The sequence below is a fragment of the Cucumis melo genome, chromosome 3 (assembly GCF_025177605.1).
Source record: "Cucumis melo cultivar AY chromosome 3, USDA_Cmelo_AY_1.0, whole genome shotgun sequence".
NCBI classification, from domain to species: domain Eukaryota; kingdom Viridiplantae; phylum Streptophyta; class Magnoliopsida; order Cucurbitales; family Cucurbitaceae; genus Cucumis; species Cucumis melo.
Genome location: NC_066859.1, coordinates 16096006 through 16123411, shown reverse-complemented (window position 1 = coordinate 16123411; position 27406 = coordinate 16096006). Strand labels below are relative to the sequence as shown.

Genomic DNA, 27406 nt, shown 5'->3' with positions numbered 1-27406 from the left:
ATTTTGATTTTGTTATTTTTTACTTGTTTCTTTGTTTGTTTTGTTTTGGTGTATTTTGTGGTTGTTTGGTTGGATGTTTTGTTTGGGTTACTTGGGAAGGGGTGAAAATTTGGAGGGCATTTTTTGAAGTTTTTTCAGCCCAAACCACATAATCTTCCTCCTTTAATTCTCTGAAAATCTGCTACTTCTAGGAATATTAATAAGATTCCTTATCACTTCTGAGCTGACTGAGGCTGGTTCAATGGACATTGAGAAAGATTTGTAAGCACCAATAAACAAAAGATAACATCAAGAAGAGTATTCAAATCTAACTTAGTTTTTCTTTATTGAAACAAGAATAGGGTAGATGAGAGTAGACCGCCACTGATGACTAAAGAAAAACAATCTTTAAACCATTGAGAGAAAACTTCCAACAGGAATAGAACAGACGTGAGAGATGAACAATAATCAAGGAGTTTGAGTTAACTAGGAGAGAGAACAAAGGGAAAGCAGAGTCCCCATATCATTAGCTTTTTCTAGTAAAAAGTAATTTATAATTGAACATGTTTTTTTTTATAATGAAACGTAACAAACATATAAATTCTGAAGATGAGGGATCAGTAGGTGAACCTAGACATCTCAACTAGGTTGAGAGCCCATTGCATCTATATCTATATTTGAACTAGGAACAAAGTAGCAATTACCTTGGTTACACCAAGAGATAAAAGTGTTCCGGTTAAAGACAAATATCCTAGATAGAGTAATCTAAATAGAGTAATCTAAAAAAAAAAACTATCTGAGAGCAACAAGAAGAAGCTAACAAGTGAGCTGAACCAAACCGATCTGACCAATCAGTAGCCTCTGTAAATTAAAAGACTCGATGATTTTGTTTTTTTGAAACGGAGACAAACTACTTATTAATAATAACTCAAAGTACAAGAGATATAATGAGCCTAATAAATAAGCCTAGAGAGCAATAAGTGAGGGGAGATCAGAAGGTGCACTCGGTTATCTCAACTAGGTTGACAACCCCTTAACACCAAAATAACGTATCCCAATTAAAGCTAGAAAATAAAATATGCCAAAATACAATGGAGACATAGTCCAGCCTAATACAGAGAGTTGAGACAGAGAAATAAAGAAAATAAAGAAAGGGAAATCGGGCAAACACAGCAGTACAAAGGCTGAGCCTATAGACAAAAGCAAAAGCTGCTACTGTGTAAACCAAGATTCATGATTTTGTTCAACCAAGTTCTTGAAGTTGAGGCTTTGATGGCATTTGACCAAAGTAGTTGGGCCTTGGGAGATAACATTGGCCCGGCCAATAATTGATAAATGTTAAAGATTGTCTGCCCGAACACCCAATGTAAATTGAAGAATGAGAAAAGCTTCCCCCATCATTTGTTCAGAGTATATGCAACCGAAGAACACATGCTGTAGGTCTTCGTCGCTTGGTAAACAAAGTGGGGCAAATGCAGGGGGGGAGAGATAATGTGATTTAAGTTTATGTTATAAAATCTCTGAGCTATTAAGTGACCAAACAACAAAAATCAAACCTGAATGTTTATTCTTTTAGGGCTTTTAGTCTTCCAAAGGGCCTGGAAAATCTCTTTATCTAATGGGGAAGAAGAGTTCAAATGTTTTGATAAGGACTTACTGAAAATTTTCCGGTGGAGACCAATGACCAAAGCCTTGAATCAGTTGCCAGAGATGGTTTTTTACCTTCTGTTATAGTACTAATATTAGTGTTATTTTATTATTGTAAATATCTTTATTATATTGTCCTTTATGGTCTTTTTATGCTCTTACTTAGGTCACTTTTGTACACTTGTATATATACATCTCCTTAGTGAATGGAATAAACAATTCAGATTCTCTCAAACCTAAGAGTTTTACATGGTCTAGAGAACTTAGGCCACGTATGGTAACCATTTTGTTTTTTGTTTCTGTTTTCTAAAATGCCTATAGATACTCCTTCCACCTCCAACTTTCTTTCTTTGATATCTATATTCTATCAATGGTTTAAAGATCCTAGCCAAAATTTGAAAACAAAAGGAAAGAAACTTTCAAAAACCTGCTTTTGTTTTTGGAATTTGACTCATAATTCAATCATTGTATTTAAGAAAGATGCAAATCATTATAAGACATGGAGAGGTAATAGGCTTAATTTTTAAAAACAAAAGCAAGAAACGAAATGGTTACCAAACGGGACCTTAGAAACTAGAGTTTTTGTGAACTTTAGGTTTGAGAGTTTGGAACTTATTTGAGTTTCGTCTAGGGTTTTGTGAACTGTTTGAGTTTATGCATTTGTTTGTCGTTCTCGTCCTCAGTTCGTAAGTTATGTCTGTTTTCATCACGTTTTTTGATACTGCTCATTCCATATGGAAGCCCAGCCACCAATATACAGATTCCTGGTAGTTTGGTGTTCCATGTGTCAACGCGTGAAGCACACATGCCGCTGCTGTCTTCTGCATCCATACCACATGTCGGCGCATGTGCCGCCATTTCCAGGTCGTCTTCCATGGGTGTGATTGGAATCATTTTCTCCATCATTTGGTTTGATTTTGGGTCATTATTCTCTGTTTTGTAGTTGGTTAAAGAAAAACCTCTTTGAAAAATTAGTGTTTTCTTAAATATAGATTTCTTTTAGATTTTAAATTTGTATTTTTGTCTATTTTGAGGTTATGGCTGATAAGAAACCAGTAGGCATGTCCGAGATGATTCCCAGGGTATCAAATCTTACCGAACACAAGTTGAATGGATTGGATTATCATTCATGGAGATCAAATGTTCACCATTTTATTAAGAGCATTAGATGGATGAACATACACTGAAGAGTCATCGACTAATGCTACTAAAAATACTTGGTTGCCGGACAATTCAAGAATGCTTATACAAATCAAGAATTCTATTGACCATGAAATCTTTGAGTTAGTAAACCACAGCAAATTAGTCAAAGATCAATTAGAATAATTGGATTTTTTTCTATGCTACAAGAAAACATCAATAGAGTGTTTGACATTTGTAAGATTCCATATCAACCTGATCAAGGAGGGAAATCTATATTAGGACCTATGTTTCTTTGTTTCCAGCCTATAAGTTTTTGTTTTGTTTTCAGTAGGTTTTGTTATAGATCTCTATATGAGGATCTATGTTTCTAGCACATAAGTTTTTGGTTCCGTTCTTCGTGGGTTTATGTTTCCAACCTAGAAGTTCATGTTTTTGTTCTTCAATTTGATTCGGACATTTTCTTAGCTAACTCAAGTTGTTTGTGATTTATCTTGAGTTTGAGGGAGGGTGTTAAAGGAAAATTAGGGTTTATGGTTTATTAGTATTTTCCATTATTATTTTCCTTTTTTGGCATTTTTCATTTATGTATTTTACTTTAGTTGTTTCTTTAAGGTATATTTATTTCCTATGTAAAAGATCATATGTACTCTCAATTATTCTGAGTATTTAATATATTATTTATTATCAACAATAAATGAAGTTAAACCAAAAAACTCCGCAATAAGTCCTATCACTGCTAAAGTCTGAATAATTTTCAGAAGATGTGAAAGAGAAAGATATGAACAATAAAATAAAATCACCTGGTTAACACGCCCTCTTCGAAGTACTTCAGGCGGTAACTTGACATATTTAAGAAAGGCTGCAGCATGGCCACGCCACCAGTTATCACCATGGAGTACAGGGCGCCTACAAAAGTGGGAAACAAAGCACATAAATTTATTATGGAAACAATAGAGAAAAAATGCTAAAAAATAGAAAGAAACGTAAGCACTCAGAATATCTTCAAATGTATGTTAAAGCAATAATAATAGGTCTACTTAACATACTGCATGGCACAAAATTCTAGATAAAGGAACTACTTGTTACGAGTCCATGGAGTCAATATCCCTTGTCGATAGACCCATGCACAAGGAAATGAGAGTGGGTTTCTTCCAAAATCAAGCAATGGCCCCTGCACAACATGATTAGATTTAATTTTCTCATGACAAAAAAAATGATCAAATGATCATTTGATATACCGTGTAAGCTGCTTCAGCAAATTTATGAAGAACGGCAGCCTCCTCAATTTTATCTATAGGTGCCTCCATGAGCTCTTCAGAAGTGTGTACCAGTTGGCCATGCCTCTGCAATAAAGCAAGACCTAAAGCAACACATTTTGGTGTTATTGAATATTGCATTCATATCAATGGAACTATGAAAACTCCTGGAAAGTTTTTTAGAGAGTGGATACTATAACTTTAATATATAAACATAATTCAATAGCTTAAGTGTTTTTGCCTTTTTCTTCCTCTAATAGATACAACTTTCACTGTAGTATAAAAAAAAAAAAAAAAAAAAAAATACACAAGTCAACCAGGCATCCACAAGGTACCTAAGATAGATTAAAAATGCACACTAATTACAATATTGAGGAATCAAATAATTACAAAAAGAAAATGAAAAAAAATTAATGGAAATGAAAAGGATTTTAAATAAAAAAGAGGTTAATGATAATAAAGATTGAAGCCAAGAGGAAGGTAAAACAACAGTGAGATTCAAACTATTCTTCTAAAAATTGCTCAACTACTTGAAAGTTTTTTTATTATCGACCACACCTCCCCATTTTTTATTTTGGTTTTTGCATGTTTATTGGCAAGCAATAAGTCTGCCTTGTTCTGCCTTATCCTGCAAGCTTATGATCAAGAAAGTGACTCTCTCCTCCCTTCCTTCCTTTCATCCCTAACCACACTCCGGCCCCCTTTTTTCTCCTCCGTCGTTTCTCAGCATTCTTCTCTGGTAAGTTCCCTAGAGCCTGTTTCTTCTTGTTCATCCCTGTTTCAGTAACAGTCTGGTTTTGGTGAAAATGGAAGTAGAAAGTTGCAAAGTAGAAAACGCTCTTTACTGTATTTGGTTCCACAAAGAATACTTCCATATAGAAGATGTGGAAGCTCAGAAGATCTTGTCATTATCAAACACTCAATTTAGATGGTTCTTGAAGATTTGGAGCAATCTGACGTTCAAGGTTATAGGAGATCATTTTGGATGTCTAGAAAATATCGCTTCTGAAATGCTTAACCTTCTAAATATTCTGAAGCAAAGATTCAAGTAAAAAGAAACCAATGTGGTTTTGTATCAACTACATTAGAAATAACAGACTTCAACCGAGGGAATTTCTTCTTACACTTGGGTGATTTTGAACAGATTGAGCCTCCTCCATTAACCAAAGGCCATTTATTATTTGAGGATTTTTCAAACCCATTTAACTTGCAGAGATTAAACCAAGCTTTAAAAGATGGAGTTGTTGATGATTCATTCTTCCCAGAGGGGGTGGAATATCTGAGATCAATCCAAAAATTTCCTTCATATACAAGGAATCCTTTTAAAGCTTTGAAACAGGGAGTTCATTAGAATTTAGCCTTGCCGACACCGATTACCTCCCCTGAAGCGACAGTGTTTTTAAATTCAGACTCCAAGGAAAGCAGTGTAAAAATGATTGGATTCGAAGAGCCACACTTAAGGAGGAGCGAGAATAAGAACTTTAGTTTTGACAGGAACAAAAAAGAGGAAGTTGAAGAGACAATTTTAATGAAGAAAGAGAAAATTCTGGCTGTATCTTCTTTTACAGCTGGAATTGGAGTTTTTGGATAGGTCAACCGAACTTGAAAGTCAGAAACATTTTTAGCCTCTAGAAACAAATCTCAATGTCGTATTTCAATACGAGGAAGAGCCAAGAACAGCAAATTTGCCTTCTGCTACTTGTTCTTGTCCCCGGTTTTGCAAAATACCAGATCATTTAAAATCAATAGTTGCTGATTATGGAACTATTCTAATTCATTCTTTGGTAGTTTGATGTATTTCTCATCAATGTGAGACCAACTTCAATCTTTCTTGGATTTCCCTTGGGCAGCAAGTAAATCCTTCGTGCCGATGCTAAAATAGTGGAAGACTTTTTCAAGCTTCCTCTGGATTCTGGACTAATTTGGCTAGGCAGTTTCGAGGCAGCCGGTAGCATCTTCTTGCAAGTTTTTAGTTTCAAATTAGTTCTTTATGAGAAGATTTTGCATTATGCTTTGCATTTAGATTTCTTTGGATATGGTTTTGTTTAGCTTGATCTCTTCTATTTAGAATTTGTTTTTAGCTTTTATTGTAGTTGTAGACTGAATTTTCTCAAATCTCTTGCTCTTAGTATAATACTCTTATACTTTGAGCTTAAGGCTCTTTTATTAATAATAATTGAAGAGGCTTATCTCCATTTCAAAAATCCAAACCTCCCAAAACAATAGCAAAAATAACAATAGGGAAGTTAGGTATAGGAAAATACTTTTTCTTTTTCCTTGAGATTCTCAATCATATGGAAGCTTATAAGAGCCCGAAAAAGACCAATATCTTGATTTGGATAATGTTGAATGCCAATCAAAATACCTCAAAGGTTTTGCAAAAGAAGATCCTAAGAGTTCTTTTTTCTAATTTTTATAGAAACAACTGCTTTCATTGAAAAAAGAATGAAAAAATACACGGGTGCACAAAAAGGAGGACTCCCTCTACAAGAAGGGACTTTGACGATACAAAATCATGTCCATAGAATAATTACAAAATATCTTTGAAATTGAAGCCCAAGGAGAAATCTCAATTAACCCAAAAACTTAAGTTGATGAATAAAGACGAACTTAATTATATATCTTCTAACACTACCCTTCACTCATTGGCTCAAAATATGTGAAAGGCCCAACAAGTTGAAATGAATATTAACACTCCCCTGCCTGAAACCTCTCGACACCACCATTTTATCTTTACATCTCCCATTAATAAGAAACCATAACTCATGTTTCTTAGACAACCCCACATCCATATCCTCCACTTATGCCCCAAACCCTTCTTGTACAAGATGTTATCCAGAAAATCCAATCCACATAATCATAAGATCCAGATACGTAACAAAACCTTTCTTGTCCAAGAGTAACTCATGTTTCTTAGACAACCCCTTATCCGTGTCCTTCAATTCTGAATGCATACCGCAACAAGAATGCCTATCTATCTAAAAGATCCAGATATGTAACAAATTACCTATAGCAAATGCAAAATTACATAGAAGGACAATTAAAAACACATTTAAAATTCAAAACTAAACCTGCTAAAAATTCCAAATGCCCGGTGCCAGTTGAGCGATAAGTAACAAGATCACCCAATAATTGTGCTACTGAGAAGACCTCATCTTCTTCCATGACACTCCTAAAACATGACACCAGGATGTGAAAATGAGGAGTAACAGTGTAAGCATGTAAGAAAAACCCAGAGAGAGAGGGGGAAGGGAGGAGGAAGAGGACGAGACATACAAGTATTTGGAACGTCCCAAACAGCATAATACTTCACGAATTCCATGGTCAAATATCTCACTGTAATGTGCTTTCCATGCATGATCTTGAGTTGAATAAAATGATCTCCACCTTAGAACATCCATACCAGTAAAACACTGAACCAGTGCAACAAAGCACACCAAGATTGTAAATAAAACCAGTAGCTTTCGTTTCAACCATCTATCATGTGAAGCCACTCCTACATCAACATGTATGCAACAGAATTTCTCAGTCACAAACAATCACACATGGAAACCAAAAATAAACAAAGAAAAAAGGAAAAAGGAAAACACATAAGTAATTCTAACCTATCAGATAAACATGGGCACAATCTCAAAACTAATTGGCTATGAGAGGAGTAGTGACTCATATATCTTATAAAGAATGAGCTCACCCCATTTTTTCTATGTGAGATCCTCAACATGACCCCTCAAGATGACGTCTCTTTGGATCCATCATTCTTGAACTGGACCCTTTTTTTTACCGAGTATTCGTTTAGGCTCTAATATCATATTAGATAAACATGAGGTTCCATCTCAAAATCAATGAGTTATAAGAGGAGTAACTCATGTATCGTATAAATAGTGCAAAGTCTCCATTCTTTCAATATGAGATCTCAACTTACCCACTGACTTGGGAGATAATAGAAGTACTCTCCAAGTAGAACTATGATTTAGGATGGAGGAAAAAAAGTAAGAAAGAAACAAGGAGAAAAAGACAAGAAACAGGATGTTGAGCTATGAAGCATGGATGTATCTTGTATCCAATATGGATTCATCTAGATACACCTTGGGTACGTGTCTGATATATGATTTCGCATATCTCCTTTTTTCTCTGATAGACATATATTGTGCAAAGACATGCTCACTCCATTAATTTTATGTTTAGCCCAACCCAAATGAGAATTCCAATAGATTTTTAAAGTTTAAATTAAAGAAAATAAAAGAAAAAAGAACAATCAGTAAAAAAAAAAAAAAAAAAAAAAAACTGAAAATACTGTGATACCATGTTTAGACCTTACCGTATGCCCTCTTCCATTCTTAAGGGGAGATACCTATATTTTTTTTTTAAAGGAAACGGTCTCTTCATTAAGATAATGAAATGAGACAAAAGCTCAAATGTACAATATGGAAACAAAGGGCAAAAGAACAAATGAATCTAAGGATCAGCAAGTGTACTCGAGCATCTCAACTAGGTTGACACCCTCTCTTAGTACCCTCATCATCTCCAACTATCACAACAAAAACTGAAGCTCTGTATAAGAGAAATGTATTTCTTATTTCTTGATTTGGTGAGAAAAATCCTACAAGAGATTTCTTAATCAAAGACCTAGAATTAAGCAATCAATCTAGATGTATATGGAAAAGGAATATAGAAAGTAAATAATCTTAACAATCCCTAATTTACAGCAGCTGGATTTTCTACACTCTCCCTCAAGCTGGATGGTATATGCTCTACTCATTCCGAGCTTGGAAATTAATCCACCGAGGCAGATTCGATGCAATGCCTAAGTCAATATGTCAGCTACTTGTTGGAAGGTACATATCTCAAGTTGATTGTATCCATCTCAATCTTCTCGCTGATGAAGTGACAATCTATGTCGACATGTTTCATTTCATCATGGCATATCAGATTTCTTGCAATGGCTATGGCAGATTTATTATCACAAATTACTTCAATAGTACCTTCGAAGTTGACCTTAAGTTCAGTTATAAGGTGTTTCAGCCAAATTCCTTCACAAATCCCATGGACTAAAGATCGAAACTCCACTTCAGCACTGCTTCGGGTGAAAACTTGTTGCTTCGCCAAGTTACTAAGTTTCCCCATACATAAGAGCAATATCCTAAGGTTGACTTGCGGTCAATAGGAGATCCAACCAATCGGCATCGGTGTAAACTTCTAAAGAACTGTTTTCAGTCTTTTTGAACATGAGGCCCTTTCCAGGATCCTACCACGCCAACGGCAAAGCTGATGTCTAGTTGAGTATGAGTCAAACATATTAGCTTTCCAACTAGTCGTTGATACCTACCTCAATCAACTTGTTCATCTTCGGGATTAAGTCCAAGCTTTGAGTTCTCATTCATAGGAGTATCAGCTGGTTTGCAACCACTCAGCCCTGTTTCTTGTAAGAGGTCTAATGTGTATTTCCGTTAACTGACAGAAATGCCTTTGCTAGATCTTGCCATGTCCATTCCTAGGAAGTATCATAGATGTCCCAAGTCTTTGAATTCAAATTTCTTTAAGAGAAAATGTTATAGTCCACTTATTTCGTCGGGAACATTTCTTGTGTCAACAATATCATTCACATAGACTATTAGCATAGTAATCTTACTTGCTGACAAACGTTTGATGAACATTGTATGATTGGATTGACACTGAGTATAGCCATCTTCATTAAGCACATTCGTAAATTTTCCAAACCTGGCCTAAGGTCTCTGTTATAGACTGTAGAGAGACTTCTGGAGCTTACATACCTTTCCTATATTATATTTGTCCTCAAATCCAGTAGGTATTTCCATGTACACCTCTTCCAATAAACCACCATTTGGAAATGCATTCTTTACCTCAAGCTGAAATAGTAGCCAATCGAGATTTGCTGCAATAGAGAATCTTAAATCATCAATTCACCCAACAACTTAAGCTAGTGATTGAAGGCAAATTTAATTATATATCACTAACACTCCCTCTTAATTGTGGGCTTGAAATATTTGAAAGGCCCAACAAATGGGAATCAATTTTAATTGGGGAGGAAACAACAATGCAAGGGCTAGAACACAAGACCTCTTACTCTGATACCATCTTAAATCACCAATTCACCCAAAAACTTAGTGTCATCGGGTATGTGTTTTGTTGAAAAAATCTATTTACATCCACATGTGTGTTTTCCTAGGGGCAAATTAGTAAGAATCCACGTCTTATTTTTCTCAAGCGCCTATAACCCCTCTAGTGTAATTGCGTTCCGATCAGATCTCTGTAAAGCTTCTTGAACTGTTTTAGGAATTTGTATCTGATATAAAGAAGTCACAAAAGCCTTAAAACAAGGTGACAAATTTTGTAAGATAAATGATACCGTGTGGGATGTTGAGTACATGAGCGAACACCTTTCCTCCTTACAGCAATGGGTCTGTCCAGATCATCTTGCGTCGTATAGTGTACTATTTCTGGCACATTGGAATTCTGGTTCAAATCCTGGCCTTGCTAAACTTCAGTACGTTGTATTTGATTTGTCTCAGGTTGTCTAACTCTTCATGAATAAACTTGCAATCCAGTCTCAAAGGTAATAGGAGGTGACTCAGAGGAGGGGCCATAAGAACTTTCAAGGAATGAGTTTGAAGCAAAGTCCTAGTCCAATTTTGTGGTTCAAGATCGTAGTGCTCCCTCTGAATTGCGGGATAATATGGTTGACTTTCAAAAAATGTGATACCCAAGGTATGAAAGAATAGGTGAGTTGGAGGATGATGACACTTATACCCCTCTCTTGTTTGGTGAGTAGCTGAGAAAAATGCATTTAATAGATTGTGCATCAAGTTTAATCTGGTGTTGAGAATACACATGCGTAAATGCAGTACATCCAAATAGTTTTAGCAGTGTTGGAGACACAAGATGGGAAGTAGGATATAGTGTAAGAAGACTTTGTAAGGGTGTGTTGAACTTGTGAATGCAGAAGGGCAGTCGGTTCATCAGATACGCAGTAGTAAGAACAGCCTCATCTCAAAATGTTTTTAGCACATGTGACATGAGCATGAGAGATTGAGCTACATAAAGAAGATGACAATTTTTTTGTTCGACTACACCGAACTTTGGTGAAAAATACCATGAGATTGAAGCTTTGGTAGAAGAGTAGAGTTGAAGAAGTCACAACCATTGTCGTTTTAAGTATTTGGATATTTACTTGAAACTGAGTTTGGATCATTTTTATGAAAAACTGTTTTTAATTGACTAGCTCCAAACTTATCTTTCATCGGGAATGTCCAACTTAGGTGGGTTTGATCATCAACTAAAAAGAGAATGGGTGTGATCATCAACTAAAAGAAGAAACCATCGTGCCCCATTGATATTTTTTACCCTTGAAGATCCCCAAATATCCCCTTGGATAAGAGAAAAATGTTACGATGGAGAATAAGTGTGAGGTAAAAAATGAGCACATGTGTGTTTGAAGATTTGATAAACTTCACAGCGGAAAGACCGACTCTTTTTATTAGGAAATAGAGCAGGGTACAGACACGCAAAATAGGGAAAGTTGGGATGACCAAGACGATAGTGCAACATCATGATAAGACTATCTTTATTTGAATGGTTTAAAGACTCAGTAACAAAAACAGACTCGTGACTAGACTGAACTACATGTTTACTGTGTTTCGTTGTTGGTGGACTCATTGTTTTAAGAAGGTACAATCCTGCACATAATTCAGTATTGCCAAGCCAATCATCTTCCCTGATCTCAAGTCTTTAAAAATACAAGAGTTCACAAGGAATTTAGTTTCATAATTCAAGTCCTTATTCAACTTACTAACAGATAGCGAATTATACTCCAATTCTGGGACATATAATACTGATTCAAGGGTTATGGATCATGATATTTGAATACTTCCAATCCCAGTTACTTTGCAGGTGTGTATCATCAGCAATTCAAACGGAATGATTACACGTGTAAAAAGACTCATATGTTTTCTTCACAAACTTAAGTTGTTTGTTGTCCTACCACCTTGAGTTTGAGGGAGGATGTTAAAAGGAAATTAGGATTTATAGGGCTTATTCTTATTTAATGTTTTCCACATTTGTATTTTTCCTTTATCAGTACTTTGGTCTCTTATTCACCAACGTAATCAGTTATTAGGTACTTTCAACTTATTCAATATATTATATAAAATTATCAGTAGGGTCAGGCGGGTAGTCTCCTGAGATTAGTCGAGGTGTGTATAAGCTGGCCTAAACACTCATGGACATATAAAAAGAAATACATAAAGACATAAGATATGAAGACAGAGATTTCACCCACCTTACCTAAAGCACAACCACTTGAAGTTTCATCGTGACCAATGTAGTTAGTCATATGGAAGATTAAGTAAACTGCTCCAGCAAATTGCATCATTACAAGGATCAAAGCAAAACGGGTCCACCAAAGCCATCTTTTATACCTCAACTGTTCATCAACCAATATATAATGAAAAACACCAAGTTGCCACAACAGGTTTTGAAATAGAAAACAAAATTTTTCATTGATATAATGAAAGGAGACAAGGCTCAAAAAAGGACAAATGATCAAGGTTGTTAAATAATAAAACGAAACGTGTATCGAAATTGAATTTAGTGTATCGTATCGTAAGTTTTAATCTGGTAGATAAAATATAAACATAAATGTATAAATAGAAAAGCTTAATATAGAAAAATAAATAAATAAATAAATAGTAATACATCTAATCCAAAATATATAAAAAATATAAACCAACTTCAAATTTTAAGAAGTTGTTATTTTAAAAAATAAAAATGAAAATGAAAACACACATGGAACTCATAAAAGAAAGGAAGAAAAGAATGAATATCTCAAAATCACTTGTTTATAACTTATCAAAAGAAAAGTCATATTATTTAAAAAATAAATAAAAGGCAAATGAAAAGACCAATGAGTCATGGGCATGGAGTCCTCGTAGAGATCACTTTTCCCTCTCTCTTCTTGTTGATATAGGATAGAAGAGTCTCTTTATTTCCCATCGTTTTGCAAAATCCTCTCTCAATAAAATAGAAAATCAAAACAAGAAGAACACGGTTTGTTCTTCATCGAGCTTCTTCAACTCCCCCCCCCCCCCCCCTCCCCCCCTCAACAATAACCCTTCTCCAACATGTTGCAACTTGAAAATGGTCATTTTTCCTTGAATCATTGAATCGGAATGTTCCAATTTAGAATGTTTTGCACAATTCAATCTCTTGAATAGTGCAATACCTACGATTAGTGATTCAAACCCTCAGAGTTTCCTTAGTTTTGATTTGTATCATACAATATAAATCGTGAATCGTCTTTTTTTGAAAACACTGCAAATGATTACTGAAGAACACAAATTACGGAAGTGTTGGATTTTCTTCCTCATATTCTTTATAATAATGAAATTGTACTTAGTATATATTATTTTATATCTGTAAATGCTTTCCCTATTAGTATTTGGTTTTTCTTCTATATAAAAAAAGCCTTGTAATTGATTCAATGTATGAAAGAAATAACAGTATTTTCTCCCGAAATTAAGATGATATCAAAGCAGGTGGTTCAGGGAGGTTCATTGTTCAAGTCCTTAAATTGTCTCTCCAATTAATATTCATTTCCACTTGTTGCGTTTTATTCATATATCGAGCCCACAAGTGAGGGGGAGTGTTGAATGATATAGTATTAAATTTGCCTTTACCCACTAGTTTAAACCTTTAGGTCAATTAGTGATTTAAGATGGTAACAGAGACCAGCTAAAATGGGTATTTGGTCCAATCAAAAGAAATTGTAATCCGATCAAGATTGGTGAACCCAAAAGATGCACCATCTTGAGGGACATGTTGAGAATCCCACGTTTAAAAAATCAAGGGGACTAAAACTCTTTATAAGATAGATGACCTACTCCTCCCATTGCCAATTTGTTTTGAAATGGAACCTCATATCATCATATATGATATCATAGCATAAAGTGCATTTGTCTGGGATATACTTCATATCAAAAAGGGTACAAATGTTTTGATCCTCAAAGAAAAAAATGTTCGTGAGTATGGACGTATCTTTTTTGGAAACACAACCATATTTTGCCCAAAATTCTCTTCAAGAGGAGAAGTCAAATTTAGAAGATAATTTTTGGAAAACAATGGCAAGTATAGAAATCTCTTATTCAGGGGGAAAAGTGCGAGAACTCACAAGTCAAATTCCTATGTTAATGTCTTATACCAGAGGAGCAGTCAACCAAAGTAACCAAGACCAAAAAGTTGATTATGCACAAAACCAATTTGAAATTCCAAACAATGATGTTAAAAATCTCTTTATTCTTGATGAAACATCTGGCAATTCCTCTTTTATCTCAAATCTTTCCAAATGTTCAAAATATCTTACCTATTGTTTATGATCTTGACGTTCCTATTGCTATATTAGGAAGGGTATAAGAATTTGTACTAAATATCTCATTGCAAATTATATCTCATAAGAAAATATGTCGAATAGTCATAAAGTCTTCACTTCTAGGATAGACAATTTATTTGTCCCAAGGAATACACAAGAAGCTGTAGATGATGTGTTTGGGAAAAAACCTCTCAATTCTACATCAAGAATAAGCAGAAAAATAACAGAAAAATAAAAAAACCAATAAAGTTGAAAACACAAGAATTTACGTGGAAAACTCCCAAACTGGAGAACCCCGAACAAGAGAAATTCTACTATGTGAAAAATTATTACAATCACACAATATTTTTACTCCCTGTCTCCAAGTACAAAACTACTCACTTCAAAGCTTTTAACTACTCACATCCCTTTTACCTTAGAGAATACAAAAGGGAATTTAAGTCAATATGCAAAAGCTTAAAGTGTATTCCACAGGGACATTTGTAAACAAAGGAAGTGGGCATCTTTTATAAGCTTGGAGCCACCCACCCTCCAACAAAATAACCGATGTGGGATTCTCACATCCCACATCTCGCCAAACGTAACAAATTCCACATTGGCCAGATATTTGAAGAATATAGATCATACATTGTCTTTATCGACAATCATAATTCTCTAACTTAGAGAATTATAAATCACTCCACTATAAAAAGCGTAAACCACTTGTCAAACGTAACAAATTCCACATAGGCCAGATGTTTGAAGAATTTACATCATACATTGTCTTTTATCGACAATCATAATTCTCAACTTAGAGAATTATAAATCACTCCACTATAAAACGAGTAAACCACTTGTCAAACGTAACAAATTCCACGTTGGCCAGATGTTTGAAGAATTTACATCATACATTGTCTTTTATCGACAATCATAATTCTCAACTTAGAGAATTATAAATCACTCCACTATAAAACGAGTAAACCACTTGGAATACCACCTTCCAAAAGCTCATAGTACAAGAAGATTATACAATGAGCAAAAGAAAAATTAGGATTAGCAAACACACCCAAACATCTCAACTAGGTTGACACCCCTTAACGTCCTCATCATATCCAAATGAAACTAAGAAAAAACTTGTGGATTAAGGCTACCATACTGCCTTTACAACATATGATAGCGATACATGTAGGGACAAAATACAAAAGTACGATCCTTTAGGTAATAATACAAAGACCAAAAAAAAGAATCCATTCCTGATAAAGTACAATATGACTCCAAAACCGAAGGACAGAAAATGTAAAATCTGCTGCTATTCTTGGTGAAGGATAAACACCTCCAATTCAGATTAAACTCTTGAACTAAGTAGTCATCAAAATCCTTTGATAGTGTGCACCATAAAGAAGCGTTTTGTAACGCTCTGAGTTTAGAATGAACTCATATCACATCTGAATAAGAGGGATCCTGAGGACATGAAAGTAAGGTTAAAAAAGAGGACAAAGCATGCCGAAAGAATTCGTGTTGATTTAGGAGGACGACTTTTCCTCTGATAAGCCTTTAAGACAAGTAAGAATGATGTTACCAGGTTGCAGGGGATACAAAGGAATGTCCAAGATCCAAATTCCAAATCCGGGTCCGAACCCTGGACCTAAAGCATTACAAGTTTAATCGAGCAAACTCAATATGGTCTTATCCAATGGGACGATTTATTGTGGAAAACTTATTAATCCCTTTGAAACCATAACTCAGACAATAAAGCTTTTACCACGTTGTTCCAAATCGAAAAAGGTCTTTTCTTAAGTGCTGGACCAATCTAAATTTGATAGACATTGCTCCTGCATTCAAAGCCAAAATCCCAAGATAGGTTAAAAAATTTAAACAATCTTAACCAGCATTTCCTTGAACAATCACAATCAAATAGGAGATGTTGTAAATCTTCAAGTTTCTTTAAACATGGGGCATATGTGAGGTGATAGGCAGTGAGAGGGTCATTTTCTCTGCATAACAGCTGCACAATTCAAATTCCCGTAAAGTATAATCCAAATAGTAATATTCACTCTTCGTGGGCTGTTTGATTTCCAAAGACAATTTTCCAGCATCTTTTCAAGTGGTGTGGCTGAAGAAAGGTGATTAACAAGGGATTTTACAAAGAAAGTTCCACATGATTCCAAAGACCACATTCTTTTATCGGAGACAACAGTTAGATTTTTCCTGGACAGCATGGATAAAAGGGCCTGAAAGTTATTTCTGAAAAGAGTGCCTGAAAAATTCCTACCTCTTTCAGCAGTCTTCTAAAAGTTAGAGACCAAGAGGAAGTGGAGAAGTCCTAATGATCAGCAATAGAACCTTCAGGAACACACGCAGTTCTGAACAATCTCAGGAATGTGAGTTTTAGAGGAATTCTATCCATCCACGGATCAGATCAGAAAGCTATTCTTCAGTCATTTTCAATCTTATACATTGCCAAAGCTTCAATCTTGTGCCACTGTCTTGAGATATTGATCGACAGGCATTGAAGGCTGCATAAATCCTTACCACTGGTGTGCAAGTGACTAAGTAAATTTCCCATTGGAAATCGGAGTTTCAAGCAATTTTATTTCCTCAATTAACTTATTGAATTTGCTCATGCCTCCTGTCAATCTGCCTACTGGGGATCGCTCCTGTATGGTTCTTGTGATGTTAAAGTCTCCGCTCAAGCACCAAGCATCAGTACAGTAGGCTGGGAGGGAATGAAGTTCCGGCCAAATGAATCTTCTCTCTTTATAATCTGTCGGTCCGTAAACATTTGTTACCCAGCAAATCTTGTTGCAAATTGTTTTACAAACAAACTAAAACAAATAAGAACTCGGGCAATACAAAAGGTAAAACAACCACAAACAATCACAAAGAACAAGCTAATAAAGTGAAATCCAACAGAAAAATTAAGCTAAGAACCAAAACAAAGAGAAACTGAATACAAAGCATAACAAAATATCTCTCTCATAAGGAAACCATTCGAATCTAGAGACTTGCAAGAAGATGCAACCAGCAACCACCGAAGCTATCATGGCAAAATAGCCCAAAAATCGCATAAAAGATTTCCTTGGACTCTTGAATCATGACTACATCCGGGCTGCAATTTTTGATGAATTTTTTAAGGTTGCACGTTTGGAGGAATCATTCAGACCCCTAGTATTCCAGGAGACAATCTTCATAATAGCTGGGAGAAAAAATGGGATGGCTGCACTTCTAAATTAAGCCAAAATAATTCCACAATCATTGACTAAAGACAACAAATCTTTTGGCAGATCCAAAGGAATTCTATTTGGGGGGAAGCTCTCATCGTTAAACAAAACATTAAGGTCCATCACTTCAATTCCTGAGTCTAATTTAAGGTCAACCTCGCTTGTGGTTTCGGCTGAATCTTCACTACTAACACTGATAGGAGAGGAAATTTCAAGCTGGTTCTTGACAGAAATATCACCTTTGCAGGGGGAACCTTGCAGAAACGATGCCTTTGAGTTAGAGATGGAGGACTTAGAAAAATTGAGACACTTTGATGAAGAAGCAATGTTTACTGACCTATTGAAGCATTCAGGTACCTGAACTTTGGAGCTGTACACTTCCAGAAGATCCAGGTTATTGGTAGAAACACAGTGCTTGATGGGATGGTTCTGAAACGTGTCCAAAGGGGGAATTTTAAGATCACAAACCCCATTTAATTCAGATTTTAGGACAGTCCACACATTGTTGAAGGAGGTTTGCTTGCGGATAAACTGCTTGAGTATTCTTGGGACATGAGAATATTTACTATCTTTAGCACACTTGAAAGGGTTGGAAGGAGAAAAATGACCCCCTGCACTGACAGAATGTGAAGAATCTGGTTCTGAAACGTTCAGAAACGCTTTTTGCAATAAAAATGCTGAGTTGTCATCCGATTTAATTGGGCAAGAATCGTAATTACTCGTAGAGTTATTAAAGTGGGCCTTCCTTTAATTCTCTCATTTAATGACTCACAAAAGGGCTCTTTGACTACTAGAATTTTAAAAACAGAATCATTAAACGTGGACCCCCCGCCTTTGCACCAACTGACTTTCTTGGGTTCGGCAATATTCAAAAAAGGGGCCTGTTCAATTGCCCACTCAATCAATTCATCTTCAACCAAACTGCTGGCCACTATCGTCTTCTCTGGTGCCGGTGGGGACTGTTCAGTTGCCCACTCAAATAATTCATCTTCAGCCTGACTGCCGGCCACTATTGTATTCTCCGACGCCAGTGGGATGGACGGAAAGATATTAATTAAAGGTGCCTTTCTGCTTTCTCTTTCTCTTTCTGGCCCTTCAACTACCTGTTTTTGAAAGGGAAAATCTGACTTGGCATGGCCCCCAAAATCAAATAGACAATTGTTCATTGATTTACAGAACCCAATAAAGATGACTTTTCGAATTCCGGTGCAATTAAGGCAGTTTCCGCCAGATTTCTTGCTTCTTTCGTCTTCTCTGGCGCTGATGAGGGATCCTGAAGGTGTTCCAGAATCGCAAATGGATTTACTGCTATGTGAAGATGTGCGAAAGTTGATTTCGGGACATTCAAAACGGGGAAAAAAAGAGAGGTTTGAACCTTCATCTTGCAAGACCTCCATGATTCTTAACAAGTGAATGGACTTTTTAAAATCACTAACCATAATAGTATCACTTGTAGGAAAGGGAGGATTCAAAAATTCGAAATCACCAAAGTTTAGAAAAATGTTTCCCCTTTTAGGATCAATAATCTCAATTGTGGAAGGTACAAATCCGCAAAGATTATGCTTAACTTGAATCCTAGCTTCACTGCAGTTGGTAAGATTTAAAGTGTCCATGGTAATACTTTCAAGTCCCCCAAAATGATCCCCGATAACCTCGAAGGTTCTCCTGCTCCAGTAATCCAAAGGAGGTTCTTTATTTTGAGCCATCCTCCATAGCCTTTCATGGTGAGCGGCCGACTGTATTTGTGTTTATCCCATTTTTCGAATTTTAGGTAAAAAGAGCCCAACACCTGCCATTTCCCTTCATTACAGATGAGATCCTTTATCGAGCCTTCGTCAAGATTAATGAGAGCATTCTCATCAAATAAAGGGTTAATGACTATCTTTGCTTGGAAGTAGTTTTCTAACATTTTTCGAATTTTCCTCCGATCGTCGAAGGCAAAGAGCTTAGTAATGATCCAGAGGTTTTCAAAATTGGTTGAGATAACTTCAGAATTCCTAATTACCCATTGCTTCTGCTTATCGGTATTCAAATTTGAGGAAGGACAAGGGGAGATCTCTGCTACTTTTGTATCGGCCAGCGCTACACGACTCCTACAATCCCCTTAAGCTTTCTTTGTGACAGACACAATGCACATTTTTTGTTTGACTTTATCTGCATAACTCAGGTTGCTACATAATAATGGGAATGTGCTTCAAGTGGTTTCTAGAAAACCATTTGACATATTCCTCCCTATAACAAAAATTGTCCAGCATATTTAGAAAAGACTCCATCCTTGTTTGTTTTCCCCTGAGCACGCCCTTATATTAGAATGCCCTTCTAATAATGGCCAAAAGTCACACCTTAAAACTCATTCTGCTTTGATTTAAATTTTGAAACTTTCAATCTACCTCTATCTACTTCACCCAGCTTTTGAAAGAACTTGTCCTCTGGCCCTCTTAATAATTCTGAGACCGCCTTCAAAAGCCATTCTAGATGAAATCAAGAGACTGACAAGATTCTACAAGCTTTCACATCTTCAACATGAATCTGATTTCCCTCTTTCCAGGTACATTGATGAGACTCAAGGACTTTGCAGCTGACTACCTCCATATTTGGATGAAAACGCCGGCAGCCAGTAGGAAAGAGGATAGAGCAGAGAGGAGAGAGGAAAGAGGGGAGAGAGAACTTACCTTGTAGTCTTTCCCTTTGTATTTTCATCAATTTCTAGTTTCTTCCTAGTCTCAGCCTGTGTTTATTGCTGGACTTATACAAGTTGTAATATTTATTTGTTTTGTTTTGTTTAGTCTTATTTCTGGGATATGATGTTGAGAGGCCACTAACTAATATAACTCAATATATACTAAGATAGTGGCAAAAACAGAGGCAGCACTCTGTGTTTATATATTTATAATGCTAAGAGATAACAGTCACAAGCTCAAAACAAAGGAAACAACGGCTGGAAAACAAGAAAGAAAAACATACCACACTTCTCCCTATAAGCTAGGGTAGCCCATCAGCCTCAGCAGCCTTTTCTACAATGATAATCTCAAAAAATACCTAGCTACCCCAATCCCCAAAAGATACTATTTATAGGTACCAAAACATTCTTCTGATAGGGCCCACTCTTGCACGTTCCCACGATCCCATTTCTACTTTTCCATTCCCTCCTGGCTGTCATGTGAGTTCCCTTTTTTACCCCTTCTTTTATACATATTAATAATGTGAGGTCTCACAGATGTTTTGGTGCTAAGAGGTGTAAACCTAGTTGAGATATCCGGGTGCACCTTATGATCCTCCTAACTTTTTGCTTCTTTATTATTCTCCTCGTATATATCTCTTGTACTTTGAGATTTTTGCATTAATAAAGAAGTTATGTCTCCTTTTCAAAAAAAAGAAAAAAAAGAGGAAGGAGTTTCTAGAGATAATTGCAAAAGGTAATTCAGAGAAGCATCTGAGAGAATCATGGATTCTAAGGTCTTCAGAACTGATATGATCAATTTATTTCAAACCCCCAAACAACAAGAACATAAGCAGTCTAGTTCTCTCCTAACCAGAAAAAGGAAATCTCCTAGAGGCTCAGATCAATTGTCGATGCTTGTGAAATTAATCTAGTTTGAAAAGGCGACAGCAAGCAAAGAGAGGATATCGGCAGCAACAAAAATCTTATCTTGGAACACTAGAGGACTCATTGATCAATCTAAACAGTTGGCTATCAAACAACTTCTAGAGAACACGAACCCAAACTTGGTGTTAATCCAAGAATCTAAAAGAGAATCCATTGAATTAGATATCATAAAAGCCATTTGGAGCTCAAAAGACATTGGTTGGGACGTTGGGTTTATGAAGAGCCATTTGGCAAATCAGGTGTTTTGTTGACTATGTGGAATGAAAGTAAGCTTACGGTTTTAGAAGTACTAAGAGGGGGATACTCTCTGACAAGAAAATGTAAAACAATTCGCAACAAGATCTGTTGGATAACAAATGTTTATGGACCAACCAATTATAAAGAGAGAAGATTCATCTGGCTGGAACTTCTTTCCCTCTTAACCTACTATACTGATGCTCGGTGCTTAACAGACTTTAAGATCTAGTAAAATGGGAGCTTGTAATTAAACCTTAAAAGGATGAAGTCTCTGACTATGCAGTTTGAAGCTTAGAAACCTGGCTCTTCCCTCCAAATGGAGATGACGATATATGCATGAACCAGATTCCCTTTGGTGCCAAGTCATTCAAAGCATTCATGGGAGCAGCCCCTTTAGCTGGCATACCAATGGTAAGGATTTGTGCAGCCTTCGAAGCCAGTGGATCAATATCTCAAAACAGCGGCACAAGATTGAAGCTTTGGCAGTGTTTAAGGTTCGAAATGGCAGAAGAATAGCTTTCTGGTCTGATCCATGGATGGATTGAATTCCTTTAAAACTCACTTTCCCCAAATTATTCAGAATCATGTGTTTCAGAAGGTTCTATTGCAGATCATTGGACTTGTCCACTTCCTCTTGGTCTCTAACTTTTAGAAGACTGCTAAAAGAGGAGTAATGTTCATCAGATTTTGGTAAGAAAAGACCTTTGATTTGGAACAACATGGTAAAATCCCTATTGTCTGAATTATAGTTTGAAAGGAACCAGTGAGTTTTCCACAATAAATCATCCTATTGGATAGACTGTTTGAGTTTGGTTGATTGAACGCTTCTCTATGGTGCACACTGCCAAAGGATTTTGAAGATTACTCAATTCAGGAGTTTAATCTTAAATTGGCAGGAGTTCATCCTCCCCCTAGTAGCAGATTTTACGTTTTTCTGTCCTTTTTCCAGTTTCGGTGTCATATTGTATTTTATCATGATTGGATTGTTTTCCTTGGTCTGAGTTTTACTACCTAAAGGATGGTACTTTTGTATTTTGGCCGTACAGGTATCACTATTATGTGCTGTAAAGGCGATATGATAGCTTTAATCGACAGGTCTTTTCCTAGTTGCGTTTGGATATGATGAGGACGCTAAGGGGTGTCAACCTAGTTGAGATGTCCAGATGTGTCTGCCGATCTTAATTTTTCTTTCACTCATTGTATAATCCCTTGTACTATAAGCTGCTGTCTCATTTATTTTTAATAAAAGAGACTTGTTTCATCTTGAAAAAAAAGTTAAATATTTGTGCCAAGGAAACACAAAGATTACCATACAAGACAATGGATCGTAGCAGTTGTGAAATTTGATGAATTTGATCCATTCTAAGGTAAACTTTAAGTCACAACAACCACCGAGAAATGATAGCTCCGTTAGTGGGAGAAACAACTTGTTTCCTTAATAACAAAAAACGAGCAGCAGAATTTGAAACCCAAAAAACCAAACCGAGAAGTCAAACCAAACGAGAATTTGAGCCAACAAAAAAATTCAGATTTGTAAACTGAACCGGAGCAAACTTTCTAATCAAACAAAAGAAATCCCATTTCAAATCATGAGAAAGTTGCATGAACAAGAGGAGACACACCAAGCACTGACAGAGACGCAACCGGCGGCTAGGGTTTTATTTAACATCCCGCACTGATACTATCTTAAATCACCAATTGACCCAAAAGCTTGAGCTAGTGGGCAAAGACAAATTTAATCATATATCATTAACACCTTCAAATGGGTCACACTACGTGCACTTCAAATACTCAACCCCATCCATCTTCGATTCACAATAGTAGAAAGCACGTTCTCTTTTAGGCCTTTTGTCCTCCTAAGCCCAACTCTTGCCTAAAATGTGGTTCACTTAGTAACTACAAGGACAACTAATTTGAAAAGTCAGCCAAACCAAAGACAGAAACTTGTGGAGAGGAACGGCTCACATCACCCTCCTTTTCTCATGTGAGATTAGAGCTCTAACCTAAAAACCATTTATACCTTCATCCTTTGCAATGATGAGCATCTACTTCCCGACAACATCAAAATCATTCTTCAGAAAGAAACACGCTCCTCAGTGGATACACCATTATTGATAAAGCACACACGCAGTATAAAGCCACTTGCCCTCCTAACAACTCTATACTAAACCTCCTCTTGTCACTTCTTCCAAAGTATAATTCCATCAACCAGCCATCCAAATCTCCACAAAGAACAACCACCCTACACTCCCTAAAAAGTTAGGCTTTGAGAGAATTAGAATAATCTATTCCATTCACTGAAGAGATGCACACACAAGTGTACAAGAGTTACCTAACTAAGAGTATATGCATATATACATAATATATATACACACACAAGTGTACAAGAGTAACCTAACTAAGAGAATGTAAAATGACAATATAAAAAAGATATTTACAATAGTGTTATAATACTAAAGTTAGCACTACAACACACACCAACCTTTTTAACAAAAGAGGAGCACTTTTATCCATCCTCCCGCAAATACTAATAATCTTCCCTAAAGTATTGAACAATTCAAGAAAAAACCGATAGAACATAGTGTGTTCTATCTATTCATTAAACAACCATATTACAGAAAATAGTACTAAAACCAGTCTTGAAATCACAATACAACACAAGACTAATACAGACAATAACCAAATCCAAAATAAAACATCAAAACAGAAAAGTACTTCACGATAAAGGAAAGAACTTCTTAAGAAACTACAAGTAACCAAACACTTTCTGCATTCCCTGTTCTCCAGGAAACTACAGCCTTCCACTTCCAAAACTAAATAACCACCGCTATCTTTCCTTCCATCACTCCCTTTTAACCTCCCCCCATGTACCTAACTGTGATCCCACCAAGGTGGTTTCCACTTCCTCCACTTCCATCACCCTGTGCACGTGCCATTCCACCTTTCTTCCTTTTGCTATATTGTATCACAATTGGTGGTCTATCAAAAACCACTGCCAAAGTTTAGAAATCTAGTTTTAACTTCTAAATACCTACAAGGATAATAGCCGAATTACCACAGAAGGAGTAAACATTCAAGAACTCTCCAAAATTGATCAATCTTAGGCGATGGAGCACTTGCCCATTCCTTCACCACTAAATGCATCCTGAAACATCAAAGAAAACTCTACTTAATCATCAAAATAGAACTCCACTTCATCCTTCAGCTGAATACTACAATCTCACATCCATATGTCCCCTTCCTTGACTATCTAAAAAACGAAGGTGTTGATGGAGCAAAGGAATTCAAAACGAGCTCAATGGGATGCATTGACACATGTGATAGTACAAAAACTAACTTCTCTTTAAATGTCCTCCTATCCACTGTTTTCCATACGTTTTGAAACAATCAAGGAAGATCTTCCCTTCTACTCTAACACAATGACATAACATTTCCCCAATTTAGACAGACACAAGCTAAACCCAAGTAAGAGCTTCCAGAGACAGCTATGCAGCCAAAAGAAATCCACCACCTTTGAAAGAGAAACAAGGATGAAGAGGCAGCCAAGCTCATGCTAAAGTACTTCATCAAAGACTAGATTTTGATATTCTCCCCTTACATGTTTCCCACTACCACCATGCTCTTCCCTACATGTCTCTTGCAGGATTGAAATTACTCCTCTCAATCATCTCAACAAGGGGAAGTTTTTCCAACTCTCATTGACAAGGGAGGGAGAGAAAGCAAGTTATCCACCTCACTAAAGGACTTATAATTAAACTTCCTCCAACACTAAACACTAATATACACAACATTTTCCTTGAAGTTAAAGCATGTACAATTAGTCCTGCCCAACGTGTTCCTCACAATTAATTTCGTAATAGTATATCAATTGCTACTCAGAACATCAGAATGGAGCTATTCTGAAATTTGGTGATTATAAAACTAACCAAAACAGCTACTGAAAAAAATATTGTGATCATACTTCGTCTCTGAAAAAGAAAAATGTCCCTAAAGCATTCCTACGCCAAATTCACAACACGAAAGATGAAAGTGCAGATAGCGGCCAAATACCCGTCTCTCGCGGCGCATAACGGTGTCAATAACAGCAGCAGTATCACCGGGAGATTCGAGAATAGTTCTAGCCGTAGCCTCCTGAGCAATGCCGCTCTGCACCATGGTGACGATTCTGATGCAAGAAACCAAGGAAACAGCCAGAAACGGAAGAGTGTATCGGCGTTCACAAGAGGGATAAAGAACGAAGATGATAAATCCGCCGAGAAGGGCGATGGCGGCATTGGAAATGCCCAAAACAAACGTGGAGCAGCGAATATTGTCCATCTTCGACGTCCCCATAGCTTCCGTTCTATTTCGAATTGGGCACAATGGCGATTGAAACGTGGGGATGGGTAATCGAATTTGATGGTTCGAATTCAGAGGAAAATCGGAGGGAATCAATGGTTGGTGTAAGGTAGAATTTTCTTGGTCTCTCCGCTCCATTTGTGGAACAACAATGTTTTTCCGATTCCACTTTTCGCGCGCATTTCCGGCGAAAATAGCCACGTTGGTTCAAAAGTATGTAGGGACATTTCCAGATAATTCTCTCAACTAATTTCTAAAACGTTTCTCATTAATCAAGATAAACATACTTTTTCAAAACTCATTCAACTAACTTTTCATCCTAATTCTCGCTCCCGACCAAAAACAGGGATTATCTTAAAATATAAGGAACATTTGAAGCTTTTTAAGGATATAAGAGATGTTTGACACAATAAGTGGATTATAATAATACGTATAATAATTTATGTTATTATAATCCGTATTTAAGGGGTAGATTATTATATTACATGTATTGGGTTTTTCAGTTTTTTTCTTTTCTTTTTTTTTTTTTTTTTGTCATACATATATGATACATCTTTCTTATAGTTTCCTCTTTTGTTTAGGTGATTGTGTTTGAAACTACGTTACACATAAATTCCTACAATTCTTCACGGTTGTACACCTTGCGTAGCCTTTAATTCTTCTATACCTAATTTATTTCATAATTCTCTAAATCCATTAAAACGACCCAACTCTTTATACTAAGCTGAGGTCATTACTAAAAAGAAACAATAATAATAGACGCTTTCTTGAAACGAGGGAAGACTAAATTTTCATTAAAAACAGAATGCTGAAACACTGATACATAAACGCGGAAGCAAAACTGAGTCCCCATATGGCATGTCACGAATCCCATATGGCTTTCTTGAAACGAGGGAAGACTAAATTTTCATTAAAAACAGAATGCTGAAACACTGATACATAAACGCGGAAGCAAAACTGAGTCCCCATATGGCATGTCACGAATCCTTCTCTGTCGCTCGCCAGCTTTCCTCTACCTTTACCTTCGCCTGAAATATTAAACATAGAAAAGTGAGTATAAACATATAGGACCAACTACTAGTCCCGCTAGGTGTCTGTTAACTTCCCATTAGAGTCCTGTAAAGAAGTACCCAAGAACTGGCACGTTCCCGAACACGTGCAACATGTGATCCCGGAGGAACATAACTGGTCTTCAGTGATCCCAAAGGAACACCTAGGACAAACTGGTCTGTAGTGTACCTGGAGAAAACACTAAGACAATTGGGTTGCGAGCGATCCCGTCGAATCACTCGAATCATGTATATGTCAATGTCAGACTGGCGGTCCCGTCAGACTACGCAGTCCTAAAAAGGTGGTGATCCCAAATGACACCCATGCAGGTACGACTTTAATAGACAAAGTTAACAGAACACCCTATCCATAACATATAGCATAACATAACATTATAACACGGCATGAGTATTAATCTTAACGTCCTTAATCATGTGATTAATATATCATGCATCAACATAAACATCAACAGTCGTCAACAACATACTACCAGTCGTTAACATAACATCAGTCATCATCATCAATCATCAATAGCATCAAGTTATGCATTTTAGCTACCATCAATGCA

The 27406-nt window shown here is 36.4% G+C and overlaps 1 protein-coding gene across 9 annotated transcripts in view; it reads right to left on the bottom strand.

The window, feature by feature from the left end:
• The window catches only part of LOC103488587 (uncharacterized), a 35868-nt gene extending 9770 nt beyond the window's left edge, over nucleotides 1-26098 (bottom strand). For 3 of the 9 annotated variants that reach the window (XM_008447403.3, XM_051082747.1, XM_017044661.2), the window contains exons 1-7: nucleotides 25501-26098; nucleotides 12327-12465; nucleotides 7302-7521; nucleotides 7097-7197; nucleotides 4008-4129; nucleotides 3849-3940; nucleotides 3570-3675 (exon numbers count right to left, since the gene is read on the bottom strand). In XM_008447403.3, coding sequence (XP_008445625.2) covers nucleotides 3570-3675; nucleotides 3849-3940; nucleotides 4008-4129; nucleotides 7097-7197; nucleotides 7302-7521; nucleotides 12327-12465; nucleotides 25501-25926 — 1206 coding nt within the window. In that variant the 5' untranslated portion in view covers nucleotides 25927-26098. Of the gene's footprint in view, nucleotides 1-3569; nucleotides 3676-3848; nucleotides 3941-4007; nucleotides 4130-7096; nucleotides 7198-7301; nucleotides 7522-12321; nucleotides 12466-25500 lie in introns of those variants that run through there. The other 6 variants (XM_008447400.3, XM_051082746.1, XM_008447402.3 and 3 more) reach the window with 5 other exon arrangements.
• Between the last annotated feature and the right edge of the window lie 1308 nt (nucleotides 26099-27406).